Consider the following 25,474-nt stretch of genomic DNA (forward strand, 5'->3'; position numbering starts at 1 on the left):
AACTATAGAAATTTACACATCCCTATGTGGATGTACCCTAGAGCACAAAGAACTACAAGGAAATGTTAAACTACTCAGTAACTAAATTGTTAATAAATATGCTAGTTAAAAATAAGAATTTTTCAATGTAAGAAAAAAATGAAATGGAAGAATTAAAAATTTTGCAATTCTAAATTTGGGAAATAACAATATGAACTTAGCTTTTTTTCTTTATACAAAGGACACTGAAAAGTCCTAGAAACAAAGTCCAAATACTGTTACCCATCAGAATGAACCATGGCTGCCTGTTGATGATTGATTCAGGCAAGACACTCAAATGGTTTATAATGGGAAACATTTTTTTTTTTTTTTTAAAGATAGAGAGAAGAGAGAGAGAGAATTCTAATATTTATTTTTTAGTTCTCGGCGGACACAACATCTTTGTTTGTATGTGGTGCTGAGGATCGAACCCGGGCCGCACGCATGCCAGGTGAGCGCGCTACCGCTTGAGCCACACCCCCAGCCCCATGGGAAACATTTTTTAAGTTGATTTAATAAAAGGAAATACAAAGCAAGATACTAACACTCTGCAACACGTGATCAAATAATATTTATCGTTAACTGCTAAATCATTGAAATGGAATGTCTGGGGAATTTGGATCAGGTCATTGAAACCATTGATCACTCTGATCATTAGAAAACAAGAATGACTTGTCAATCCCAATCTAAGTACACAATATCACTTAAAAAATGCTTTACAAAATAAACCTGAATTTGACCCAAGTCTGGGACAGAACAATGTGTTAAAGATCATTGAGATACCATCAAGAAGGTCCGGAATGTGGTCCAGAAAGATCAACATGATTTAACAAATTGCAAGGAAAAGTAAAGGAGGAGGAATATAAAGATTTAAAAAGTTCTAAGAATATGTGCAATTTGTAGACCTTAATTGGATCATGCTTCAAACAAACCAAATGTGAAGGTATATGGGGAAATTGGAACATGGACAAAGATTTTGATTTTAAAGAATTGTTAATTTAAGTGTAATAATTGTGTACAGTAGTTACATTTCATATCTGTCTCTTATAGGAAACAGATAGGGAGATAGTTAAGGATAAAAAGACATGATATCTAGGATTTGCTTTTTTTAAAAAAATCCAAAATTGGGGATGTGGTGTTAGGTGGGGAGAATGACAGAGAAAGACTGACCAGATGTTGGAAATTGTTGAATTAAAAAAATTGGGTATATAGGAGATTATTATTCTTTCTCCTTTTCTATATGTTCAGATTTTTCCCTATTAAGTATATTTCTCATTCACTTAATAATGAGCTAATGTTTTTGTCTTCTTGCTATTATGGGGATCCAGACACTCTCAGCTATAAGGCTTTTGAATTTCTGTTTCATTTAGATTCTCAGATACATTTTGAATGCAAGTTCACACCAATACATTATAGTGCTTCATTGACCATTAAGCACTCTGTTATGTGTTGGTATATAAAATATTAAATATATGTATTTATTTAAATATGTATATTCATAAAATGCATAAGTTTTCTATAACTTCCCATAATCCTTAAAGATTTTATAGTTTTTGAAGATGGTTACCACATCTTTTTTTAAAAATGGGATTAATTTTAGCCAGCTGACTTGGGTTAGATGTGAGAGAATGTTTTGACAATTGAGGTAATAAAACAATTTTGTACAAAGGGTCATTGTGAAATTTAGAATTTTCACCTTTGAATATCTTCATGTCCTGGATATGATAAGCAATCACTAATTAGAAATGAACTTAACCCAGATTATGTGGAATTTAACTCTATTATAGAATTTTAAAATCATTGATTAATTTTATTCAGGTGCAGTTTTCTTTTACATCTTGTGATGGATACTGCCCTACTCTTTTCTGAATAATCCTAGAAATCTTAAATTATATATTTAATGTAACAGTAAACTGAAATATTCTTATTTCCTACCTTCAGAAACTAAACTGTGTTCTTTATAATAGATTATCTTATAATATGATCTGTCTCTGGTGTAGTTTTTTAAAGCCCTTTTGAAGTAAAAGCAAAGTGAGTAGAATAGGAATCAAAAAAATTTTAACATTTTTTAGTTATACATGACAGTAGAATTCATTTTGATATAATTATACATGCATGGAATATATCTTATTCTAATTAGCATCCCATTCTTGTGGATGTACATACTGGTGAGATTCACTCTATGATAATATAGAATACAAGAATTTAGGAATATAGGAAAATTGTTACAGATTCATTCCATTGTTTCTTCTTTTCCTATCCCCCCTTTGCCTAATCTCTTGAATATCTATTCTATTCTTCCATTTCCCCCTTATTGTGGGTTAGCTTCCACAAATCAGAGAAAACACTGAACCTTTAGCTTTTTAGGATTGGCTTATTTCACTTAGCATGATAATCTCCACATTCATCCATTTATTCATGAATGTCATAAAATCATTCTTCCTTATGGCTGAGTAATACTCCATTGTGTACATATACCACATTTTCTTTATTCATTCATTTCTTTTTTAATTTATATATAACAGTGAAATGCATTACAATTCTTATTACAAATATAGAGCACAATTTTTCATATCTCTGGTTGTATTCACACTAATTTGTGTCTTCATACCTGTAGTTTGGATAATAATGATAATAATGATCATTACATTTCACCATCATTAATTACCCCATGCCAGCTACCTTCCCCTCCCACCCCTCTGCCCTATCTAGAGTTCGTCTATTCTTCCCAAGCTCCCTCTCCCTATCCCACTATGAATCAGTCTCCTTATATCAAAGAAAACATTCAACATTTGGTTTTTTGAGATTGGCCAACTTCACTTAGCATTGTCTAACTCCACCCACTTACCTGCAAATGCCATGATTTTATTCTCTTTTATTGCTGAATAATATTCCATTGAGTATATGTGCCACATTTTTTTAATGCATTCATCTCTTGAAGGGCATCTATGTTGGTTCCACAGTTTAGCTATTGTGAATTGTCCTGCTATAAACATTGATGTGGCTGTGTCCCTGTAGTATGCTGTTTTTAAGTCCTTTGGGTATAGATAGGATTCTATACCTGGAAGACCCTAAAAGTTCCACCAGAAAACTTCTAGAACTAGTAAATGAATTCAGCAAAGTAGCAGGATATAAAATCAATACTCATTTATTTATTTATTCATTCACTTGTTGAAGGGCTCCTTAGCTATTGTGAATTGAGCTGCTATAAACATTGGTGTGGCTGCATCACTGTGGTATTCTGATTTTAAATCCTTTGGATATATACTGAGGAGTGGAATAGTTGGGTCATATGGTGGGTCCATTCCTAGTTTTTTGAGGAATCTCCATACTGCTTTCTGGAAGGATTGCACCGATTTGCAGTCTCACCAGCAACATATGAGTGTACATTTCCCCCCATATTCTCTCCAACATTTATTGTTATTTGTATTTTTTTTTTAATTTTTTTTTAATATTTATTTTTTAGTTCTCGGCGGACACAACATCTTTGTTGGTATGTGGTGCTGAGGATCGAACCCGGGCCGCACGCATGCCAGGCGAGCGCGCTACCGCTTGAGCCACATCCCCAGCCCTGTTATTTGTATTCTTAATTATTGTCATTCTGACTGAAGTGAGATGGATCTCAGTGTAGTTTTAATTTGCATTTCTCTAATTGCTAGATATGTTGAACATTTTTTCATATATGTTAACCATTCATAAATTTCTTCTTCTGAAAAGTGTCTGTTCAGTTCCTTTGCCCATTTATCGATTGGGTTGTTTTTTGGTATGAAGTATTTTGAATTCTTTATATATCCTAGAAACTAAGCTGCATCTGAGGTGCAGGTGGTACAGATTTTCTCCCATTCTATAGGCTCTTTCTTCATGCTGTTGATTGTTTCCTTTGCTGGGAAGAAACGTTTTAGTTTGATGTCAAACTTTTTAGTTTGATTTTTTATTTTACTTCTTGTGCTTTAGGATTCCTTATTAAGAAAGTCAGTTTCTGAGCTGATGTGTTAGCATGTTGGGTCTACATTTTCTTTTAGTATGTATGGGTTTTCTGATCTCAATTCTAGGTCTTTGATCCACTTTGAGTTTTGTACATGGTGAGAGGGATTAAATTTCATATTCCTACATATGGATTTCCAGTTTTTCCAGCACCATTTGTTGAAGAGGCTATCTTTTCCCCAATATATGTTTTAGGCTCCTTTGTCTAGAATTAGGTAACTGGGTTTTTGTGGTTTGGCTCTGTATCTTCTGTTCCATTGGTTTCTTGCCTGTTTTGGTGCCAAAACCATGCTGTTTTTGTTACTGTAGCTCAGTAGTATCATTGAAGGTTTGAGATTTTGATAGGCATCAATTTGGAGAGACAAAAATTCCTTAGTGAGATTTCAACAATACTACATCTAGGTTCTCTGTCAGCTGTCGCTTTGTTTTTGGCCCTTTTATGAGATGGTCTGCTCAGTGATTTTTACTATACTTGTATTGTTTAACAGTGGGCCCAAACTCCTAATTTTTGGCATGAGTTCTTTATGATTGGGCTTGTCCATATAAAATAGCAACTCTAAGGAAATAAGATTATTCCAAACCAGATAGGAGTAATCATAGCCTGGGAACAGTGACTCAAGTTATATTTAATGGCATGCTTCCTTGTGGAACTTTGAGCCATAAAACCATGGTCATAAATAATATTAACCCAGTGGTACCTGGGTTGCAGCAAAATGGAGAAATCTTTTCCATAGGTTTCAGGTACAGCATTCTTAGCCTTAAGGTAGGTGAAAGGGGTCTGCTATGCTAGCAATACGTAAGTTTTACTTAATAGTCACTTTGGCTCTCGACCTACAACATTCAGTCTCTCCCAAATCACCATTTTCCAGTAGGTGGAGGTCAAAACAGGCTGTAGGTTAATGTAGATGCGGCTTCTTAAGGGAACTTAATTCATGAGGCTTTTTAAGGGAACTTAGTTCCACAGGCTCCTGACTTGACATTGTTTCAATTTTTGCTAATCTCCAAAAGATGAGATGGTAAACTGTTGACTGAACAACCAAAAAACAAAAACCCGCCCATGCCTAGGTACTGAGAAGGAAGCAACTTGGTTATTAAGTCCAAGATAGTGGAAGAGGGACATTCCTCCACCAAGCCGCAGTCGCCCGGGCCAGGCGCGAGGAACCGGGCTCTAGCCAGAGGGAACAGTCAGGAAGTCGTTAAGCAGCCAGAGGTTTTTATGCCTCAGGGTGCGGCCAGCGGGTCTGCGGCCGAGGCCAGCAGCTAAGCGAACCCGGAAGCGGTTGTGGAGGGCACTGTGAGCCGAGCTGGGCCCAAGTCTCTGCCCGGTCCCGCGGCGCGACGCGGAGCGGGTCCCAGCGCAAGCGCACGCCCCGGCGCGTTACGTGGCGCGGGGGTCATGGCAGGGAGCGAGCCGCGCAGCGGAGCCAGCTCCTCGCCGCCGCCCCCGAGCGACTGGGGCCGCCTGGAGGCTGCCATCCTCAGCGGCTGGAGGACGTTCTGGCAGTCGGTGGGCAAGGAGAGGACCGTGCGGACGGCCTCCCGAGAGGAGGCGGACGAGGACACCAGCACCTTGACGCAGCTGCCGGTGAGCCAGGGCCGCCGAGGCCGCCCGGGCCTCACACTGCGGGCCTCCGCGGTCCCCGCTCCTGCTGCCATTTCAGGCGGTGTAGCCGGGCAGTAGCAGTTGACAGGATCGGCCTTGGTGTTGACCCTGGTCCTCCCCAGCTAGCGAAGGTCACGGGACACCTTGTGGCTGTCCTGCTGACCAGCTGGAGCGCTGCTCTCTTGTCTGTCCCTGAGGCAGCACGGGGTCCCAGGACAGCCTGCCCATCCGGGTGAGAACAGGACTTTCCGACCCAGGGTCAGTTTACGAAATTCTTCCAGCGTTTAGGTTCTCAGCAGCTTTTATCTCAGGCTCAGAGTATTAAACACTCTCCCAGGACGTTGCTGTTGCCTAATTGTGTACTAGGATCAAAACTGCCCCTTGGTTGAAAGTAAGTGCCTCAAGTTACAACAGGCCACAAAGATTATACTAGTTATCTGGTGTTAAACTTTGTAGGCAGATAGACAAATGGAGAGAACAGAAATCCCTGAAAATTTCAATTCTGTGCATCATTTGGATTATTGATACCTTGCTCTGTTGTTCATCCCAAATGGAAAACTGCAGGATCAGAAAGCCTCCAAGGTTCTCCTCCTTTCAGTGTTCTTTGAAAGAGTTTAATAAATTATAGATAGGAAATCAGATAACAAATTTCCATTCTTTAATTTGATCTAATGGTAAGATCAGAAATTTGTTCACTTGATAAAGGTTTTATTTTGAAGAATAAATTATTTCCTTAGCTAATTAACTTAAATGAATGCTATATCAAAATAGCCATGAGAAGAAATTGCGGAGCTTATAATTATTTTGCTTGAAAAATAGCAGGACAGTAGTTGGTTTTTCAAGAATGTTTCAGTTTGTCAGAAATTAAAGTGTTCAGTTTTTTTTCCTCCTGATGGCAGGAAAAATTCTGCAGAAGGTATATATATTTAACTATTAAAAATGCTGACTAGTTCAATTGACCTCTAGTAGTTCAGTATAATTCTTTGTTAATTGTTCAACTTATCATCAACAATAAATTTTCCAAGATAGATTATTTATTCCTTTTTCTGAGCTACTGCGTTCTTCTGTTGCAGATTGATGTCCAGCTATATATTTTGTCATTTCTTTCACCCCATGATCTGTGTCAGCTGGGAAGTACAAATCATTATTGGAACGAAACTGTACGAGATCCAATTCTGTGGAGATACTTTCTGTTGCGGGATCTTCCTTCTTGGTCTTCTGTTGACTGGAAGTCTCTTCCAGATGTAGAAATCTTAAAAAAGCCTATATCTGAGGTCACTGACAACGCATCTTTTGATTACATGGCAGTGTAAGTATCTAGTTTTATGAATTAAAAAGAGATATTCGTTTTCAACCTATAAAGAGTCCACATTAGCTCAGGCCCTGCTATTGAGTTTTTGCATGGATTTTGAGTCTTAAGTGTCCTGTCAAAATTAGAGGTTGAGTTAATTGACTTCCTTCATAGACTTTTCAGCTTTAACATTTCCCTATGGTGCCTAACCAGTATTTTAATAAAAAATACCTAAGCTAAATGGCTTAACGGAGGAAAGGTTTATTTTGCTTCAGTTTCAGAGGTTTTAGTCCCTGGTCTGTTGGCACTATTGGTTTGGGGCCTGTGGCTGAACAGTATATCATGGTGGAAGTGTAGCAAAGGACACTGCCCACCTCATGGCAGCTGGAAAGCAAAGAGAGAAAGGAAAGCCTGGGGCCCCAATATTACCAGCAAGGGCATAGCCCCAGTAGCCTGACTTCCCTCAGTAGGCCCTATCTCCCATTCGTACCACAGACTGGTGACCAAGCCTTTAGCATATGGGTCTTTGGGGGACAATTAAAATTCAAACCATAATAGAATGGCAAGAAATAAAACACTTAACATTCTCATTATTTTTGGAACACTTATCTTTTTGTTAAAAAATACTTTTCCAAATTCAGAAAAGGAATGACCAGAGATGAGAAAATAGTTTTTTGGCATTGAAGAAAATTATCCTCAAGACTCTGGGAAATAAAATTTTGTTATCATCCAAAAGTAGTTACATTTTTAAATATCATGAATGTGAGAGAATTATTGAATAAAAGCAGTATATTGGATTCTATGGGGGATACTTTATGTATATTTACTCATTCAGTCCTCATACAACATGAGGGTTTTGTCTTTGTGTTGTGGGTGTATTGAGGTTCAAAGAGGTGATGTGATTTGTCTAACATTTATAAAGAACTGTTCAGATTGGAACCCTATCATGCTACCTCAAAGTCATATAATGTTGTTGAATGTAAATATAATCTCCCTTCTTGAGAACCCCAAAGTTAAGGTGTAAAATAAATTTTATAGTATCTATACTTTAGGTAAGAATTGTTTTCCTGGGCTAGAATCAGGAGCTATTGTAGAACTTTTTCTTTTTTTCCCCAGTGCTGAGGATGGAACTCCGGACTTCATACCTCGTAGGGAAGCACTCTGCGAAGGAGTTACTTTTCCAGCCCCCAACAGGATTTTTCTCCCAAATTTTATTAAACTTATTTAGTCTTTCCTTATTTCAATCCATATGCCACTATGTCTCATCAAGCTTCTTGATGAAAGTGTACATAATGTATTGTATATAATATCAACAAATGCCACCTTTCATGTAACTTGTTGGGCAATACCTCTGATTTGCCCCCATAGCCAACCATAGCATCAAGTTTATCTGATGATGTGGAACCATATTTTCCCCAGGGAATAGAAACAATCATAGTAACTGCCATTTGTGATTATGTAATTATTTCTATTCCTTACAACCCTGGGATGTTATTGCTCAACAAAGCAGATGAAGAAAATGGAGTTCCAAGTGGCTTAATAACTAGTTAAAGTGGTAAGGCGTGGAGAGGCTACTTGGCTTCAAAGTTAAATTTGTGTATGAATTACAAGTTTCATTACTAATAGAGATGATTTTGTTAGCTTAGTAATTGTCTTTGGCAACTTGATTCATTTAAAGGTTGTGTCATCCAGCTTTCTTTTGTTGTTACAAAATACTTGAGGTAATTATAAGGAAGAAAGATTTATTTCGACTTAGGATTTCAGAGTGCATGGTAGAACAAAGCTGCTTACCATGTGGTGGCTAGGAAAGAGACAGAAGAGCGTCTGCTTCCTAATACCCCTCCCAGGGAATGTTACCCCACCCCAGTGACCTACCTTTCTTCCACTGAGCTCCCACCTGTGCTTCCTCCTAGTAGCACCACAGGCTGGTGACCAGGACTTTGACAAATGTGCCTTTGGGAGATGTTTCAGATCCAAACAATAACAAAGGACATTGGGTTCTATTTCATTTTGGATAACTGTTTTAATATCTGATAAAATTGATTATTAGTTTAGAGGTTTATATGTATTGAAAGAAACTGAATTGTTTCTTTCACATGACTGTTTGCTCGTTTTTTTATAAGGTATGTTTAAGCATTCCTTCTACAGCTAGCTCTTACCAAACTATTACATTTTAGGCTGGTAATAGGAATAACTAAGAAATTTGTTAATTCTGGTGGCCTTAGTTTGTTTTAAAAAGCGCTTCTCATGAAACTTATACTCTCTGTGTAGCTTATTGTCATTGTTTAGCTTATTGTTATGTTTCAGTCTTAGCATTGTTGACATTTTGGACCAGTAGTTGTAGGGGACTGTCTTGTGCATTGTCTGATGTTTAGCAGCATCCCTGGCCTCTACTCACTAGATGGAGTAGAGTGGCCCCTTTCTCCTCAGTTGTGCAAACAGAAATGTTTAGATGTTTTCAAATATTACAGAAAGGGGGAATAAAACTTCCTCAGGTTGAGGACAATGAGCTATGTAGTAAATTCTGACCAAATAAATGTTAGACTAAGTGTTCTATGAAAGAATCTAAATGGAAAATGAGAAACTAAGTAGCCACTTCCTGGGGAGGATTTCCTTAGTGTCTGAGTCACTTCCACTCCCACAGCACCTTGTGTTTTTCCCTGCCATGGTATTGTCCTCCTAGTGGATTGGACTGTATAATACTTATGGTCCTATCCTATGTCCAGCTTGATAATAACATGTGTTCTTAAATGAACAAGTGGCTCAATGTTTTCTGTGTTAATTTCTAATTATGACAATTTTATACAGTTATAAAATGTGCTGTCCACATACCAGAAGAGCCTCAAAATCCAGCCGTCCTATGTATGGAGCCGTCACCTCCTTTTTACACTCATTAATCATTCAGAATGAACCACGATTTGCTATGTTTGGACCAGGTTTGGAAGAACTGAATACATCTTTGGTGTTGAGCTTGATGTCTTCTGAGGAACTCAGTCCAACTGCTGGTTTGCCTCACAGGCAGATTGATGGTAATTTTATGTCTATAGTACATAATAATTCATATACTTTGAACTTGACTATAGTCTTAAAGACAAATTAACTCATTTTAATTCTTTAGTAGAAAGGAAATATAGTAACTTGGTGCCCTCCTATAGATCACACTGGACTGAAAAAATTGTGTAGTTATTGTAAGCAGTAAGTTTCCTCTTAATTCCTTAAATTTGTATAATCCAGAATTTAAGATTATATGAAAGCAAATTACATCTTGTCAGGATATTATATTCAAACAGCAGGTATCATGTTTATTTTAAGAAAAAGTTATTAGAATAAGACAAACACCATCTATTGCAAAGGATTTTGATATGTTTGTATATGTAAAAGAAAGCTAAATCATCATCTTCCTCTCTATGAAAAAAGTTTTTAATTATTTGGAAAGTTAGGATATATAATAACCAATTTAACTTAGGCTTTACATATTCATTTATTGAGTGCACCTATTAGATGTAGGGATGCAGACATGTAGGGGTTAGGAATGGGATTAGTATGGGGAGAACAACAGCACTTCTTTGGATTATTTTGACTTTGATAACTCTGAGGAAGATCAAAGAAGAGATGCCTATTATAAGCTATCCATTTGAGTAGAAGCTGCATGAGGCCAGGAATCTTGCCATCTTTGTTCTTAAGTGTATTTGTGGTGCCAGGCTATAGTAGGCTCTCCATATATGTTTTGTGAATGAATGGCTAAATGGATCACTTTATGTACTCAGATATTAAGAGCAACATCTGAGCTAGAAATTGAGATTTGGGAGTCGAATGGAGTGTATGTGAACTTGGAAGTTTGGGGGGAGAGAGAGGAAGATTATGATCTAGGTGCAGAAATCTTCAGTGAATATTTGGGGGAAGGAACTATTTCTTCATAAATGACATGGTTGAGGAAAACAAGATGGTGCTACAGCTGTGATTCTTAAATGGGTGGAGTTTTTAAAGAAAGTTTGTGAGTAATGGTTTAGATATGGTATTGGGAATAAAGAAACATCATTCCCACCTTATTTACTATGAAGTGTGAGAAAATAAGCAATTTTGTTACTTGAGAGTCCATGGCAAGAGAAGTAGCACCTAGGGGCAGGTCAGTTTCAGGTAAGTCCATTAGATGGGGGGAGCACTTTAAGAAGAGATGGAGGCTATGGTAAAATTTGCCAGTTATAAAATGGAAATTCCATTCTCTAGCAGAAGCTGAAGTATTGCTTAAATATGTAACTCTACTTATGCCATAAACTCTACAAGGTCAGAGAAGAAATTTACTTCATTGGTGAATAAGTACAGGACAGTATTAGGACAGGTTGTACTGAGATTAGATGTGTTAAAAGGACAATTTGGAGGAGTTAAACTGATGAAACCAAAGTTCAGAAACATGGTAGATTTTTTTATTTCCATGATTTCTTTGTGGAGCACCAAAATTGATGGCTAGAGGACCAGGGTCATGTGGTCTGGGATGGTTGCAGTCCCATTATCCAAGAGTCATGACACTGTTTACATATGTTGCCTAGAATGGTGACCTGAAATGGCATGGCATAGCTTATTTAAACAAACAGATTCATTATATGGCAGAGATTAAAGGTATGGAAGCCTGGAGTTGTCTCTAATGAGCTAAGTAGGGGCCAAATTATGTTAAGACATTATTTCTCTATCTGAAGTGCACTGAATGACTTTGTAAAGAAGAGATGCAATTAGATAGATATTATAAAGCAATCTCTCCAGCTGCTATCAGAAGGATAGTTGAAGACAAGAGAATATAGGAGACTGGTTAGAACTGATTGCAGAAGTTCAGATGAGAATGATAATTTGGACTAAAGGATGCAAGCGAGGATAAAGTAGACAGATCTAAGAGGATGCTTACATAGCAAGAAGAGAACATTAATATAGCAAGAAGAAGAGGTAATTCTCAGAACCTATTTTTCCAGGCAACAAGAAGAAAATCAACCACTGAGTGTTAATCCAGCCAAAGGATGAAAAAAGGTTAACAAAGAGTGACAAATTACAGTGTCAAATTACAGTGTCAAATGACTCATATATACAATCTAAAAAAATAAAATTCAGCACCTATTATTCTCAGTCACTGTACTGGGAATTTTACATATAGGATCTCAATTAAGCCCCATAATAACTTTAAGAAAAATATATTATTACCATTTTTTATCAAAATGGAAGTGCTCAAGTACATAGCTCTAAGTAGCAAATTCAGGATTCTAAGCTCAGTCTAACTCAAAATATCAGTATATCTGCAGTTAGTGAAAAATGACATGAAGAACCTAGCAGTTCTTCATTCTCTGTATTTTTATTGCCATGTGAATAAAAGTTGCATACAGCATCTTCTTCAACAAAACATTGCATTTTATTCCAAAGCTATACATAACTTGTCAGAAGTTTTTTTTTGCTCTTCTTGCTTTCATATTTTGCTGTCTTTATTAATGATTTATTTTGATGACTGTAATTTTATACTTTAGGTATTGGATCAGGAGTCAGTTTTCAGTTGAGCAACCAACATAAATTCAACATCCTGATATTGTATTCAACTACTAGGTAAGGTTGACTACTTGGTGGCCCACTTGAAACATTAGGATTGGAACATTTGTGGGGGATGGAACCTGTTTAGTGTCATAATATGATGTATATTTATTTACATTTTTCTTATAGAAAGGAAAGAGACAGAGCAAGGGAAGAACATACAAGTGCAGTCAACAAGATGTTCAACTTACAGAGTGAAGGAGATGACCAACAGGGAAACCGGTACGTTGTAATTCCACAGATCCAGAAAGTGTGTGAAGTTGTAGATGGGTTCATCTATGTTGCAAATGCTGAAGCCCATAAAAGTAAGCATTCTCTTATATTCTTTTAAAAAATACTACTGTATTATTCTGTATAAAACAAATAAGAAAATGCTTTTTTAGTATTTACTGTAGCATCTTGGGAATATGACTGTCAATTTTACTTCAGCTTTTATGAGTGTTACTATTAATATTGGATTCACGAGCCTCTTTATATATTAGGATCACCTGGAGAACTTGTGAAACATACAGTTACCCAATTTTTATACAGCTGGTAGATTGCTATTTATAGACTTGGAGTATGCCCTGGACACCTATTTTTTATAAGCACCTGGGAAATTCTTATGCATGTCAAAATTTGATACTATAGTTATATAATGTTTTTGGTTGTATGCTTCTGCATTTTTATTATTGATCTTTTTTCTGTGTCTGACTTATTTAAACAATTTATATAGATGACTATGAAAAATTTTACTTTTGTTTTTACCTCAATAGTGGAGGTATGGGAATAGTGTGTTAATTAAGTAGATTAATTAATTATGTTGGTGAGTTGATGACATTCTCCATGTATTCTGAAAAATTGCCATTTACAATGCTATTTAGTCATGAAGCTATGACATCATTGGGCCATGAGCCAGTATTATAATTTTTCCCTAATCCTTTGTGAATAAGAATGTAAATATATAATAAATATTTGTTGTATATTGTTTATATGTAGTGAACACTATTATATGTATAAGTTCTTTAATACATTGTTTTGAATTTCTACTGAATTTATTTCTCCTATAATCCGTTAGGCATGGAAGCTATTATACTTTGAAAATCTAGAGAAATTATTCATAATATAAATTATTTTTGTTTTTACTTGGATGTCTATAAAAGGAAAACTTTGAAACAAATATATGATACATTCATTTATTCAGAAATAGTTGTTGAGGTCAAATGCTATATTTAGTGCTAGAGATAAAATTGAGAACTGAAAGAGACACCCTACTTTTATCTAGTTTTCCAGTCTGATTCTTATATTATTCTATAAAACAAGTAGAAATATAAATTTCAAAAAGTTGCAAGAGGGCTGAGGATGTGGCTCAAGCGGTAGCGTGCTCACCTGGCATGCGCGGGGCGCTGGGTTCGATCCTCAGCACCACATACAAATAAAATAAAGATGTTGTGTCCACCACAAACTAAAAAAATAAATATTAAAAAATTCTCTTTCTCTCTTAAAAAAAAAAGTTTCAAGATACAAAGATAATCTGCACTCACCAGCTCTTTTCCAGTGGTCTCCACTAAATGCTCATATGAAGGTTAGTGGTAGGGGCAGGAGGCCTATGAGTTACCCTCCTTTATGATACAGTCATGCATGTGATGATTAGTTGCTATTAAAGGATAGGCATATCCTCCTGTTTTCTATATTCCTTTGTAATAAAAGCCAAAGCTCTCTGCCACCAGGATGAGATTAGAAATCCCCTGCTTGTTGATTCCTGGCAGAGGTTAACTGTTGCTGCAGAGAAATGAAGAAGCAAAAGCACTCTGCCCCAGGGGTGGGATAGGAATCCCCCCTTTATTAAGGATTCTGCATTTATAAAAGTTATGTTTGCTGATTCTGGGGGAGGACAGGAAGTTTGCACTGAAGACTTTCCTACCAATATAGGGCAGAATTTACTAGACATGCCAGAACACCAAAAAAGCTTCTACACTGAGGCTCAAGTACACAGGGTCTCCCCACGACTGAGGCTGGTGCAAGAAGACAGAAGTCTCAGTAGCCCTACCAAGTAACAAACAATAATAACTACTTTAGGGATTGAGGGAAGGGCGTGGAGAGGCTTTCTCCCCTTCCTCCTTAGTTGTATAGGTATGAAGATCTAAAAGCTGAGGGGAAAGCAAAAACTCTGAAAAGAGAAACTCACATTCCAGTTCTTGCACTAAGAACAAGGTAGCAGCAGTCCTACTCTGTAATGACTGACTGATTTGACCCAAATCACTGCTTACCAGAAGGAGGAGGAGAAAGATGTGGGGACAGGAAGGAGGAGAGGGAGAGGGAGAAGAAGGAGTAGAAGGAGCAAACATGTTTCTGGGAGTAAATCCTCTTTACTGCAGTCTACTGCTCTTCTACATAAAACATCTAATATTAAATCTAAAACTCCTAAGACAAAAACAAACAAAAAATCAAAGCAGGATGCAGTGACATGTACCTGTAGTTCTAGCTACACAGGAAGCTGAGGTGGTAGGATCACTTGAGCTCAGGATTTCAAGACAAGCCTGGCCAACTACCAATATTCCTTCTCAAAAGATTAAAAAATAATAAATAAATAAATAAATAAATAAATAAATGTCAAATTATCAATAGATACGGCAGCCAGTTGAGTCAGACCCAGAGATGGACTGTATGCTGGCACTCTCAGAAAGGGACATTAAAATAATTATGATTAATGTGTTAAAAGATATAAAGGAAAAGTTGAACAATATGTGTGAACAGATGAGAATTTTTAGCAGAAAAAAGGAAGTTATTTTGTAAAAGTAAAATAAGAATGGTAGAGATAAAAATATAGTAAACAAGTGAACAGTTCTTTTAGTGGGTTTATCAACAAAGGAAAGAAATAGTGAACCTGAAGATAGGTCACTGAGAATTCAAGTTAAAACACAAAGTGAAAAAACAAAAATAAAGTAAGAAACAGAAGCATCTGAGAGCTGGGAAAACCTATCCAGTGATCTAACTTAGGCATCAGCAAACTTTTTCTTAAAAGAATAGGTAGTTGGGAAGGGAGAGGTGATGGGAATAGGAAAGACAGTAAAATGAATTGGACATAACTTTCTTGTGTTTATATATGAATACATGATCAGTGAAACTGCACATCATATACAAACAAGAATTGGGTCCTAATTAGAATAAGGGATACTCCGTATATGTATAATAGGTCAACATACACTCTATTGTCAAGTATATTTAAAAATAACAAATAAAAAATGCCTTTCAAAAAATCCTGCTTTGATTTTTTTTGTCTTAAGAGTTTTAGATTTAATATTAGATGTTTTATGTTTTAGGCATATGAGTTATATAATTTTTCTCACTCAGTTTGCTGTTTTAGTATGAAAGCAGTTATAGACAACATTTAAATGGATAGATATGGCTATTTTCCAATCCAAATTTATTTGCCAAAACAGATCTGCAGAATGTAGTATGCTAGTCTAACTTTTGTGCAATTGGAGCCTCAAAATGTAAAAGGAGAAAAAATAGGAAAAAAATAAAATTTTGAATAATGACCAAAATTATTTCAAAATAACTAAAAGACAAAAAACCACAGATTAAAGATGCTCAGAGAACTCTGAGCCAGATAAGTACAAAGAGAATTACATATTAATCAAACTGATGAAAACCATAAATAAATACAATCTCTTGAAGGCAGTCAAGAAAAAAAGTAAATATACATATAAAAGACTGGAGGTAACAATGACAGCAAACTTCCTGACAGAATTACTGCAAGACAAGAATGCAACAGAGAAAAAAATATCCAATATTTAGCAAAATTATTTGTTCAGAAATGGAGCAAATAGAGGCTTTTTCAGAAAAGAAGTTGAATGTTTTAGTTCCTTCGTATTGCTATGAAAGAATACCACATACTGTCAGATTTATAAAGGACAAAACACATTTTGTAGAGTTCTGGAAGCTGAGAAATTCAACATCAAGGCACTAGCCTCTGAAGTCTGGTGAGGACCTTCTTGCTGTGTTTCACGATATGGAGAGTGGAAGGGAAAGTGGAACAAATACGATGTACTCACATAGCAGAAAAACAAAACAAAGAGAACCCTCTCCCATAAACCTTTGTTATGCTGACATTAACTCATTCAGTAGGGCAGAACTCTGAATATCCCTGCCACCAAAGTCTCTAACTCCCAAGACACTTGCACTGGAGATTAAATTTCCAACACATGAATTTTGGGGGACACATTCAAGCCAAGCACTGAGAAAATTTATCGCCAACAGATCTGCATTATAAAAAATCTTAAAGGAACCTCTGCAGACCAAAGAACATGACACCAGATAAAAATTTGCATCTATAAGTAAAACAATACAGTTGCATATCTGATATTTTTTCTGATTTAATTTTTCATAATTATTTAAAGGAAAAATATTGGATTATGGATATATGCTATTTTAAAGTAAAGTATAAGATAATAGAACATAGGCAAAATTGAAGTATATTATTGGGTGTTTCTTCTGTATGTATAATCATATTGTATTACTTAAAGGTAAATTATTACAATTTAAAAATGTTTATTGTATGGCTGGGGATGTGGCTAATTGGTAGAGTACTACTTGCCTAGCATGTGTGAGGCCCTAGGTTCAATCCCCAACACCTTATCAACAACAGAAAATGACTATAGATCCTTGATCAACTACTGAAAGTTTTTTTAAAATTTTTTTCTATTGTAGATGGATACAATATCTTTATTTTGTTTATTTATTTTTATGTGGTGCTGACAATTGAATCCAGTGCCTCACAAGTGCAAGGCAAGCACTTTACTGCTGAGCCGCAACTCCAGCCCCATGAAAGTTTAACAGAGTTATAACTAAGTAATCAATAGTGAAATCTTTAAAAAACAAACAAATAAACAAAACTCAACCACAAAAGAAGACAGGCAAAAAGGGAAAAATGAACAAAGAACTGATGGGAGAGTCAAATCCAAGAAGGAAATGCTAGATTTAAATGTACCATATTGATAGTTACATTACATCTTTTATTCATTTTCAGTTGTATATAACAAACTACTTCAAACAACACCTAGTAGCTCACAGTTCTGTATAACAGAAATCTAGGCAAGGTGGGAGTAGGTTTTCTGCTTATGGTCTCATGGACTGAAGTTAGAGTACAGATGGACTACATCCTTGTCTTGAGGCTCTTGGGAAGAATCCACTCCCAAGGTCACTTGAGTTAATGGCTAAGTTCAGGTGCTCATTGTGAAAGAACTGGAGTCCTTGTTTTCTGGCTGGCTGGCAGCTGAGGCTGCTCTCATCTTCTAGATGGGCCACCTGCATTCCCTGCCCTGTATTCCCTCCCATCTTCAAATCCAGAATCTCTCTTCATCCTGTCTCACTGGGAAGAACTCCTCATAAAGGCTTACTAATTAGCTCAGCCTCTTCTTTGCTAAAGTCAACCGTGTCCTAAAGCTTAGCACTATCTCATCATATTTGCATGCTTCTCCACCACTCAAGGGAAAAGGGTTATGCAAGGGTCACAGGGTCATTTGAGAATTAAGATGCTTAATTCTAAGTATCTTAACCTAAAATGTAAACACTCCAATAATGATAATCAATTTGAATTAAAATATTGGACCAAATATACGCTAAAATTTTGAAATTAAGACTTTTGAGGGCTGAGGTTGTGGCTTTGTGGCAGAGTACTCATCTAGCACACATGAGGCACTGGGTTCATAAAAATGAAATAAAGATATTGTGTCCACCTACAACTAAAAAATAAATATTAAAAAAAAGACTTTTGGAAGAGAAAGGATAGTGACAGCTACAGAATTTGTGAGGGAAAATATCTATATAAAAGATATTTACATTTAAACTCTAGATACTTCCAAACAGTATTGTGATTTTTTTCCCTCCTCTGGCTTAACCTAAATTCCTATCCTTGAAAGATTCCTTAATCTAATTTTATGACAAAGCAATAAAGCCCAGAAAGAGGCATTTTGTTATGTCTGGAGCTTGGTAAAGTTTTTTCCCCTTACTTGGTTCATTTTAAATTTAATTTTATGATTTTAAAAATCATTAGAGGTTATATAAATTAAAGGTTTTTATTTACATTTCTTAGGACATGAATGGCAAGATGAATTTTCTCGCATCATGGCAATGACAGATCCAGCTTTTGGATCTTCAGGAAGACCAATGCTGGTTTTATCTTGTACTTCTCAAGCAGATGTAAAAAGAATGCCCTGTTTTTATTTGGCACATGAGCTGCATCTCAATCTTCTAAACCACCCATGGATGGTAAGGTCCTAACTTCTTTGGTGACAAAAATATCATTTTCACTTTATTATCTATTTGATTTTTGTATTAGTTTTCTGTTATTGTAACAAAATACCTGAGATAATCACTTAGAAGATCTCTCTCACAGTTTTGTAGGTTTCAGTCCAGGGTCAGTTGTTCATGTTGTTTTTGGGCCTGTGGCCTGGCAGTAGATCATGGTGGAAGTACATGGCAGAGGATACTCATTCACCTCATGGCCAGGAATGAAACAGAAAAAGGAAGACATTGGAATCCCAATATCCCCTCCAAGAGCACGTCCCCAGTGATAAGAAGACCTCCTACTAGGCCTCAACTCCTAAAGGTTCTTTCTATCACTTTGCAGTAGTACCATGGCCTAGCAACTAAGCCTTTGAAATTTGGGGGTCACTTGTCCAAATAATAAAAGTTTTATCCTTTCACATTCATCCTCTTCTATGAAACAGCATTCTAAAGTCAATTTTAAGAGCTTTATTGATAGGAGCTGTTTGAATTGTATTAATATCTGAGTTAGCCAATTGTTCCCCACTTGCCTCTCCTGTCACAGAAACAGAGAGATAGTAATTGGGTATGGTTGGGGATGCATGAAGCCCTGGGTTTGATCGCAGCATTGCCAAAAAAAAAAAAAAAAAAAGACAAAACAAACAGGATTCTGCATATAGTTTATTACTTTGCAAAGTTTATTTTAATCATGGAATTCTTTCTTTGAATGAAAACTGACATGAAAACCTATAAAACAACAGTTAAAGAAACGATAAAGTTGGAAATGTTTTCATGGAAAATGTTAGCAGATTTTATTCCATCTTCCCTCATATCTTCCCTGGAGCTCCAGAGACTCTTTGGAACGTGTGTTGAAGACTTCCAGAATAGTGGGAGTTTTAGCTCTACTAGTCAGAGGAGTAGCTATTTCTCAGATTCTTTTTATTTAAAAAGTATATTTTTAAACTAATACTAACATGAAAATTATACTCATTAATGGGTACCATGTAATGTTTTAACACCAGTATGCATTGTATAATGTTTAAATCAGGTTAAACATATCATTCTTTTCAAATGTTCTTTATAATGAACACATTCAAAATCCATTCTTTTAGCTTTTTGAAATGTAGAACACATTCTTGTTTTCTGTCATCACCCTACTATGCTGTAGTGTGCAGGCCAGAACTTCTTACTTGTATCTAATTGTAACATAGCATCAATTGCTAAATCTTTCCCCATTCCTCCCTGCGCATACTATACCCAGCTTCTAGGTCTATTCTTAACTATGAGATTAAATTATTTTAGATTCCACATGTGAGATTATGAAGTTGTTGTCTTTCTGTGCCTGGTTTATTTCGTGTAACATGATCTCAGTTCATGTTGTCACAAAGGACAAGATTTCATTTTTTATGGTAGAATAGTACTCTGTTATATGCATATATCACATCTTTATCATTTATTAGTTGACTCTGAATGTGTTGGCAGTCAAGACTAGTACTTCAGTGAACATGGGGGTGCAGATATCTCTGACATACAGATTTCCTTTCCTTTGGATATATTTGCAGGGGGATTGCTGGATCATGTGGTAGTTCTGTTTTTAATTTTTTGAGGAACCTACATGCTGTTTTCTTAAATTTATATTCCTAGGAACAGTAAGTCAAGGTTTCCTGTTCTCCACCCATTGTAGAAATCTTTTACTTCCTTAATTAAATTGATTGCTTTTTATTTTTTATTTTTTAGCTATTGCAAATGAGAGTCCTTTAATGATTCTTTACTCAGAAATCTCATTATTGGTATATAAAAATGCTGTTGATTTTTGTATGTTGATTTTATATCCCTCAATTTTACGGAATTCTTTCAGCATTTCTAATGATCATATAGTGGAGGATTTAGGTTTTTCTATATATATAGAACTATATCATCTACAAATTGGAATAAATCGAATAAATGGGAATAAATTGACTTGTTCCCTTCTTATTTGCAAGGATTTTATTTAAAAAAAATTTAAATTTATATATCTTGCCTAATTGCTTTGGCTAAGCCTTTCATTATGTTATTGAATAAAAGCCTTCTAGTACTATGTTGATAAGAGTGGTCATCTTTGTTTTGTTCCAGATTTTAAAGGAAAAGCTGAAACTTCAGTGTAATATTGTTTGTGGGTTTGTTATGAATAGCTTTTATTATACTGAGGAATGATTGTTCTATACCTAATTTGTTCAGTTTTTATCATGAAGGGATGTTGAATTTTATTGAATGTTTTTGTGTATCTATTGCATAATCATATGATTTTGGGGTTTTTGATATGATGCAATATATTTATTGATTTATATATTTTGAACCATCTTTGCATTCCTGGGATAAATACCACTTGATCATGATGAAAGATCATTTTGAGGTGCTATTGAATTCAATTTGCTAATGTTTTATCAGGAAATTTTCCATCTTTTTTCATTAGATATTGATCTACAGTTTTCTTTTTTGTTATTGTTTTCTGCATGTCTGGTTTTGGTATTAGGCAGTGCTTGTCTTGTAGTTTAGAAGAATTCATTCCCTTTCAATTTGTTGAAATAGTTTGAAGAGAGTTGGTTCTTCCTTAAAAGTTTTATCGACTTTAGGAGTAAAGCCATCTGATCCTGGGCTTTCCTTTGTTGGAAGACTTTTCAGTACTGATTTAATCTCAGTGTTCATTATTAGACTGTTTAGATTTTCTATATCTTCATTGTTCAATTTTGGTTGATTTTATGTGTTCAGAAGTTTGTCTGTTTCTTTAGATTTTCCAATATGTTGGCATATAGTTGTATTTCTGTGGTATTAGTTATAATCATCTCTCATTTATTTATTTGCATTTTAGAGAAAAGATACAAGAAAATATTTTTTATCTAAGTATTCTGTAAGACATCACTTGAGTAACTTACCCCAAATTTATTGAGATATTCTAAGTTCTTTTTGTTAAAGTGTCTAGAAAATATCCCTCAAAATCACAGGATTTTGGATTCAATTTATCACTGACAACATTCTCTCTTATCTGCTCATAGGTCCAGGATATGGAGGCTGAAACTTTAACTGGTTTTTTGAATGGCATAGAGTGGATTCTTGAAGAAGTGGAATCTAAGCATGCAAGATGATCCTTCCTTTAGACCTTGGGAACTGAAACCATTTGAAATTTGTTACTAAGGTCATTATGTGTATATTTTCTCAGACAACTACCTTTGTCCTACCTTTTGTAGGTGGGCTTTATATTGTACAGCTGCAACAGTTGTATTTTTATATTATGTTTACTTTTAACCTTAAATCAATTACAAGAAGAGTTTCAATCCTAGTATTTAACCCCAAATGAACCTTTAAAATTTTTGATAAATTTTATATTTTATGTCTTTACAAAAACATTAAATTCTGGAAAAAAATAAGCCTGTATTACACTTATTCCTTGTGGTTTCTATTCTTTTCAGTACAAAGATTTTCCTAGAGGGAAATAGCAAATTTTCTAAGCTTCCCAGAAGGTCTTTTCAAGAATTCATAACTAGTTATCAGAAAGGAAGCTTTTTGTTATCCATTTTTAATAGTTCCACTTTGTAAAGAATAAAGCTTTTACTAGAACTATATTTAATATTATGATCTTACAAACTCTCTTCTTTTCTGAAATAGTAGAGAGCAAGATAATATTTAATACTAGTTCAGTGAAAAATAGCTTTACTTGGCAGTTATTATTTTCAAATAATTTTAAATGATGTTATGGTACTAGGTTACATTTTATTCATATCTATAGAGAAAACATTCCAGAGACTTACATGTATATTATTGCCTTCTACAAACTGCTTGCATTTTGCAGAGGAAACACCCTACTATCTTATTAGAACAGGAGGATTTTTAGATTTTATTAAAGGGAGCATAAATATCTACATGTTATTTATGTAAAAATCTATATTTAAATTAATTTCTGGTTTTGGACAGAAAATTTGTAACATATAATTGCATTTAGTGCATTTAGTCTTTTTTAGCAGACCCACTCTCCAAATAACCCATTGACCTATTAATTCAATCATGAGGACAGAGCCCTAATCATCCCTTAATGATCTCACTTGGTCATACTTCTTAATAGCTCATAATGGAGATTATATTTCAACATGAGTTTCACAGGAGACAGACCATATTAAAATCCTAGCAGTGATATTATTCTAATTTTTTAGGTGAAGAAATTGAGACAGAAAAGTAAAGAATTCTATTATAATTCAAGTTCATGCCATTATGTATCTAGAAGAGAGGTCATGAGATGTGGAGCCTGAAAATCTCTTCACTTAAGTAAAAAAGAGCTATAAGCTATTACAATCGTGAATTAAAAAGCGATTTCCTGAATTCTATGTTTCACTAAATTCTCATCATTTCCCTAGTAGCACTATCTAGGATGACTAAAAGTAAAAATAATTATATATGCAACCTCTGGAGAGCAAAATACAAATTCCAGCCATGCCAACTCTTTATCTGTATGACCATGAAGTCTTAAATTCTGAATCTCAGTTTTCTCATGTACAGAAGGAGGATCACTATGTTTACCTTGGACTTAAGTTTTACCTTTACCAAGAACTGAACTGCCTGTAAGCATCTTGGGAAATAACTTCTCCTCTGTGGGAAGGCTTCAATTTGACACTAACATGCTCAGTGTTTATGGATTTTTCAGTGTCATTCTCTGAAATTATTTCCTCCTGTGTGACAGCTATTTCATAGGTATGTTTAACTAGTCATGGAAAAAATAAGCATCAGTGTTTAATCACCCAAATGCGATTATATTACCACTATTGAAAAGTAATGTGAAAAATGTGCACCCCTCTAAATGGTGTATGAACTACATGTACTAATTAGTAAGTGTGGTCTAAGTTGTGTCCTAAAAAATTCATATATTAAAGTCTTATCTACCTGTATACCTCAGAATGTGACTGTATTTATAGATAGGACCTTTAATTAGGAGGTATGTATGGCACATCGGTAGGCACTAGTCCAATGTGACTGATGTCCTAATAAGAAGGAGAGGCACCAGAGATGACAGTGCACAGAGGAAAGACCACACGAGGGCAAAGCAAGAAGACTGCCTTCTGTGAGCAGAAAGGAGGGGCCTGAGAGGACATCAGATCTGCTGACACTTCAGTCTTGGACTTCTATCCTGCAAATCTGTGAGAATTTCTGTTCTTTAAAATAGTCTATAGTATAGTTGTTATGGCATCCCTAGAAAACTGATACCATAATTAAATGCTATTTTGTAATGATCTTAGGCTGTTGTTTTGTAGAAATTATATAGAAGTCCTTATTAATATATCAAGGTATTCAGTTCTGCAACTGCAATTAAATTAAGCACATGTTAAGGGAATATTTTATTTATATTCAAGGAATATAATTTTGCATTTTATTGTTGAAATAATTTTCCTAAACTATGAGAATATCTCATAATGGAGATTATATTTCAACATGATTTGAAATATAATCTGTGTAAGATTATTTTTCAACATGAGTTGAAATATAATCTATGTAATTCCTCTACTGAGAAACTTTCAATGGTTCACCATTATCTAGGATAAGGACCTAATCTGAAATCATTATAGAAAAGAGAAGCTTTATCATTTTTTATTACTTTTAGTAACATAATAATACATATAGCTTGTGAAATTATGATTATTACCATGATGATGGACTGTATTTGAGACGACCTCTCAAAAGGTTCCATTTCTTCAAGATCCATAGCACCTCCTAGTACTATTATTGGAGACTAAGACTTTACACATGGACCTTTAGAGAACACTATCCATATTCCAACCTTAGCATAGGCCATTCTGTTTGAGAAATATTTAACAATACAACTATGTAAAGAAATATCAAGAGAGAACTATAAAAATGACTATTATTTTTTCTATTTTGTTCCTTCCTTACTTTATTTTTATCAGTAAAATCAGTGGTTGACACATAGTGAATGCTGGGTAGATATTTTTAGAATGAATGATAAGTGAAAAAATAAATGTAGCCATGAAAAATAATGCTTTAAGGGATGCGGAAATATCAGAGGAAGGTACATTTTTCAGTTGTTCTGTGTCTGGGATTCACTGCTTACCAGGAAAGTGCATGAGAGGGAATTCAATATCAGAATCACAGAGAAACAGAAATTTGGGTATTTTGAAGAGCCACGCCAGTAGTGCCAGTGGGAAACTGTTCACCAAAGAGGGGAAGGGTGATACAGGCAAAAAGAGAGAAAAGCTATGGAAAAAAATTAGCATGGGGAACCTATGGAATAGAGAGGCAGTGTGATGTTAACTGACCCAGAAGCAGCATGTAGAGCTAGTGTTTGAAAAGTACTCTGTATTTCTTTGTTGGCCAGTGGAGCTGAGGTGGGGAACCATCTCAAAGCGGCCACATGTTAGCTTTCTGCTGCTGGAGCCCAAGAGATGGTAACAAGTGGTATCAGACTGTCCCAGCAAGTGCCTGCTGTGAGGTACAAAGTGTGCCTGGCAGGATTTGACTGAGATGGGGAAAAAAAGGATTGTGTCCAGGGAACTCAGGCTAGGGATACAGAGCAGAGTGTGGCTTGCTTTCCCTTTGGGTCTGGCAGCTTGTGGGATCAGTGAGAGAAAACCCAGAATCTTCACAGGTGGGCACATTTTACTTGGGACCTGGTCCTGCCATGACCACATTTGTGGGTGGTGGAAAGTGAGAGACCTGCAGAGTTAGTTGCTCTCTCCTTCAAGTGCAGTTCTCAGGAGGCCCCTGAAGTCCTGATATTTCCCAGC

At 35.6% G+C, this 25,474-nt stretch overlaps 1 protein-coding gene across 1 annotated transcript; it reads left to right on the top strand.

Annotated features, from left to right (window-relative positions):
- Positions 1-5,263: 5,263 nt before the first annotated feature.
- Positions 5,264-23,623, top strand: Fbxo4 (F-box protein 4). Its single transcript, XM_005325613.4, has 7 exons — positions 5,264-5,587; positions 6,679-6,914; positions 9,705-9,925; positions 12,401-12,476; positions 12,591-12,766; positions 18,538-18,713; positions 21,743-23,623. Exons 1-7 carry the CDS (start codon positions 5,399-5,401, stop codon positions 21,830-21,832), a joined length of 1,164 nt encoding a protein of 387 aa, XP_005325670.1. The 5' UTR covers positions 5,264-5,398; the 3' UTR covers positions 21,833-23,623.
- The last annotated feature ends 1,851 nt before the right edge of the window (positions 23,624-25,474 follow it).

This window comes from Ictidomys tridecemlineatus, chromosome 1 (genome assembly GCF_052094955.1).
Source record: "Ictidomys tridecemlineatus isolate mIctTri1 chromosome 1, mIctTri1.hap1, whole genome shotgun sequence".
Lineage (NCBI taxonomy): Eukaryota > Metazoa > Chordata > Mammalia > Rodentia > Sciuridae > Ictidomys > Ictidomys tridecemlineatus.

What these genes read in the sequence shown, in the direction of transcription:
- Fbxo4 (XM_005325613.4), top strand. Translation starts at nt 5,399, where the DNA reads ATGGCAGGGAGCGAGCCGCGCAGCGGAGCCAGCTCCTCGCCGCCGCCC. An exon ending in TCTTTTGATTACATGGCAGT is followed by an intron (nt 6,915 to 9,704) that starts GTAAGTATCTAG and finishes AATTTTATACAG; the next exon opens with TTATAAAATGTGCTGTCCAC. An exon ending in ATATTGTATTCAACTACTAG is followed by an intron (nt 12,477 to 12,590) that starts GTAAGGTTGACT and finishes TTTTTCTTATAG; the next exon opens with AAAGGAAAGAGACAGAGCAA.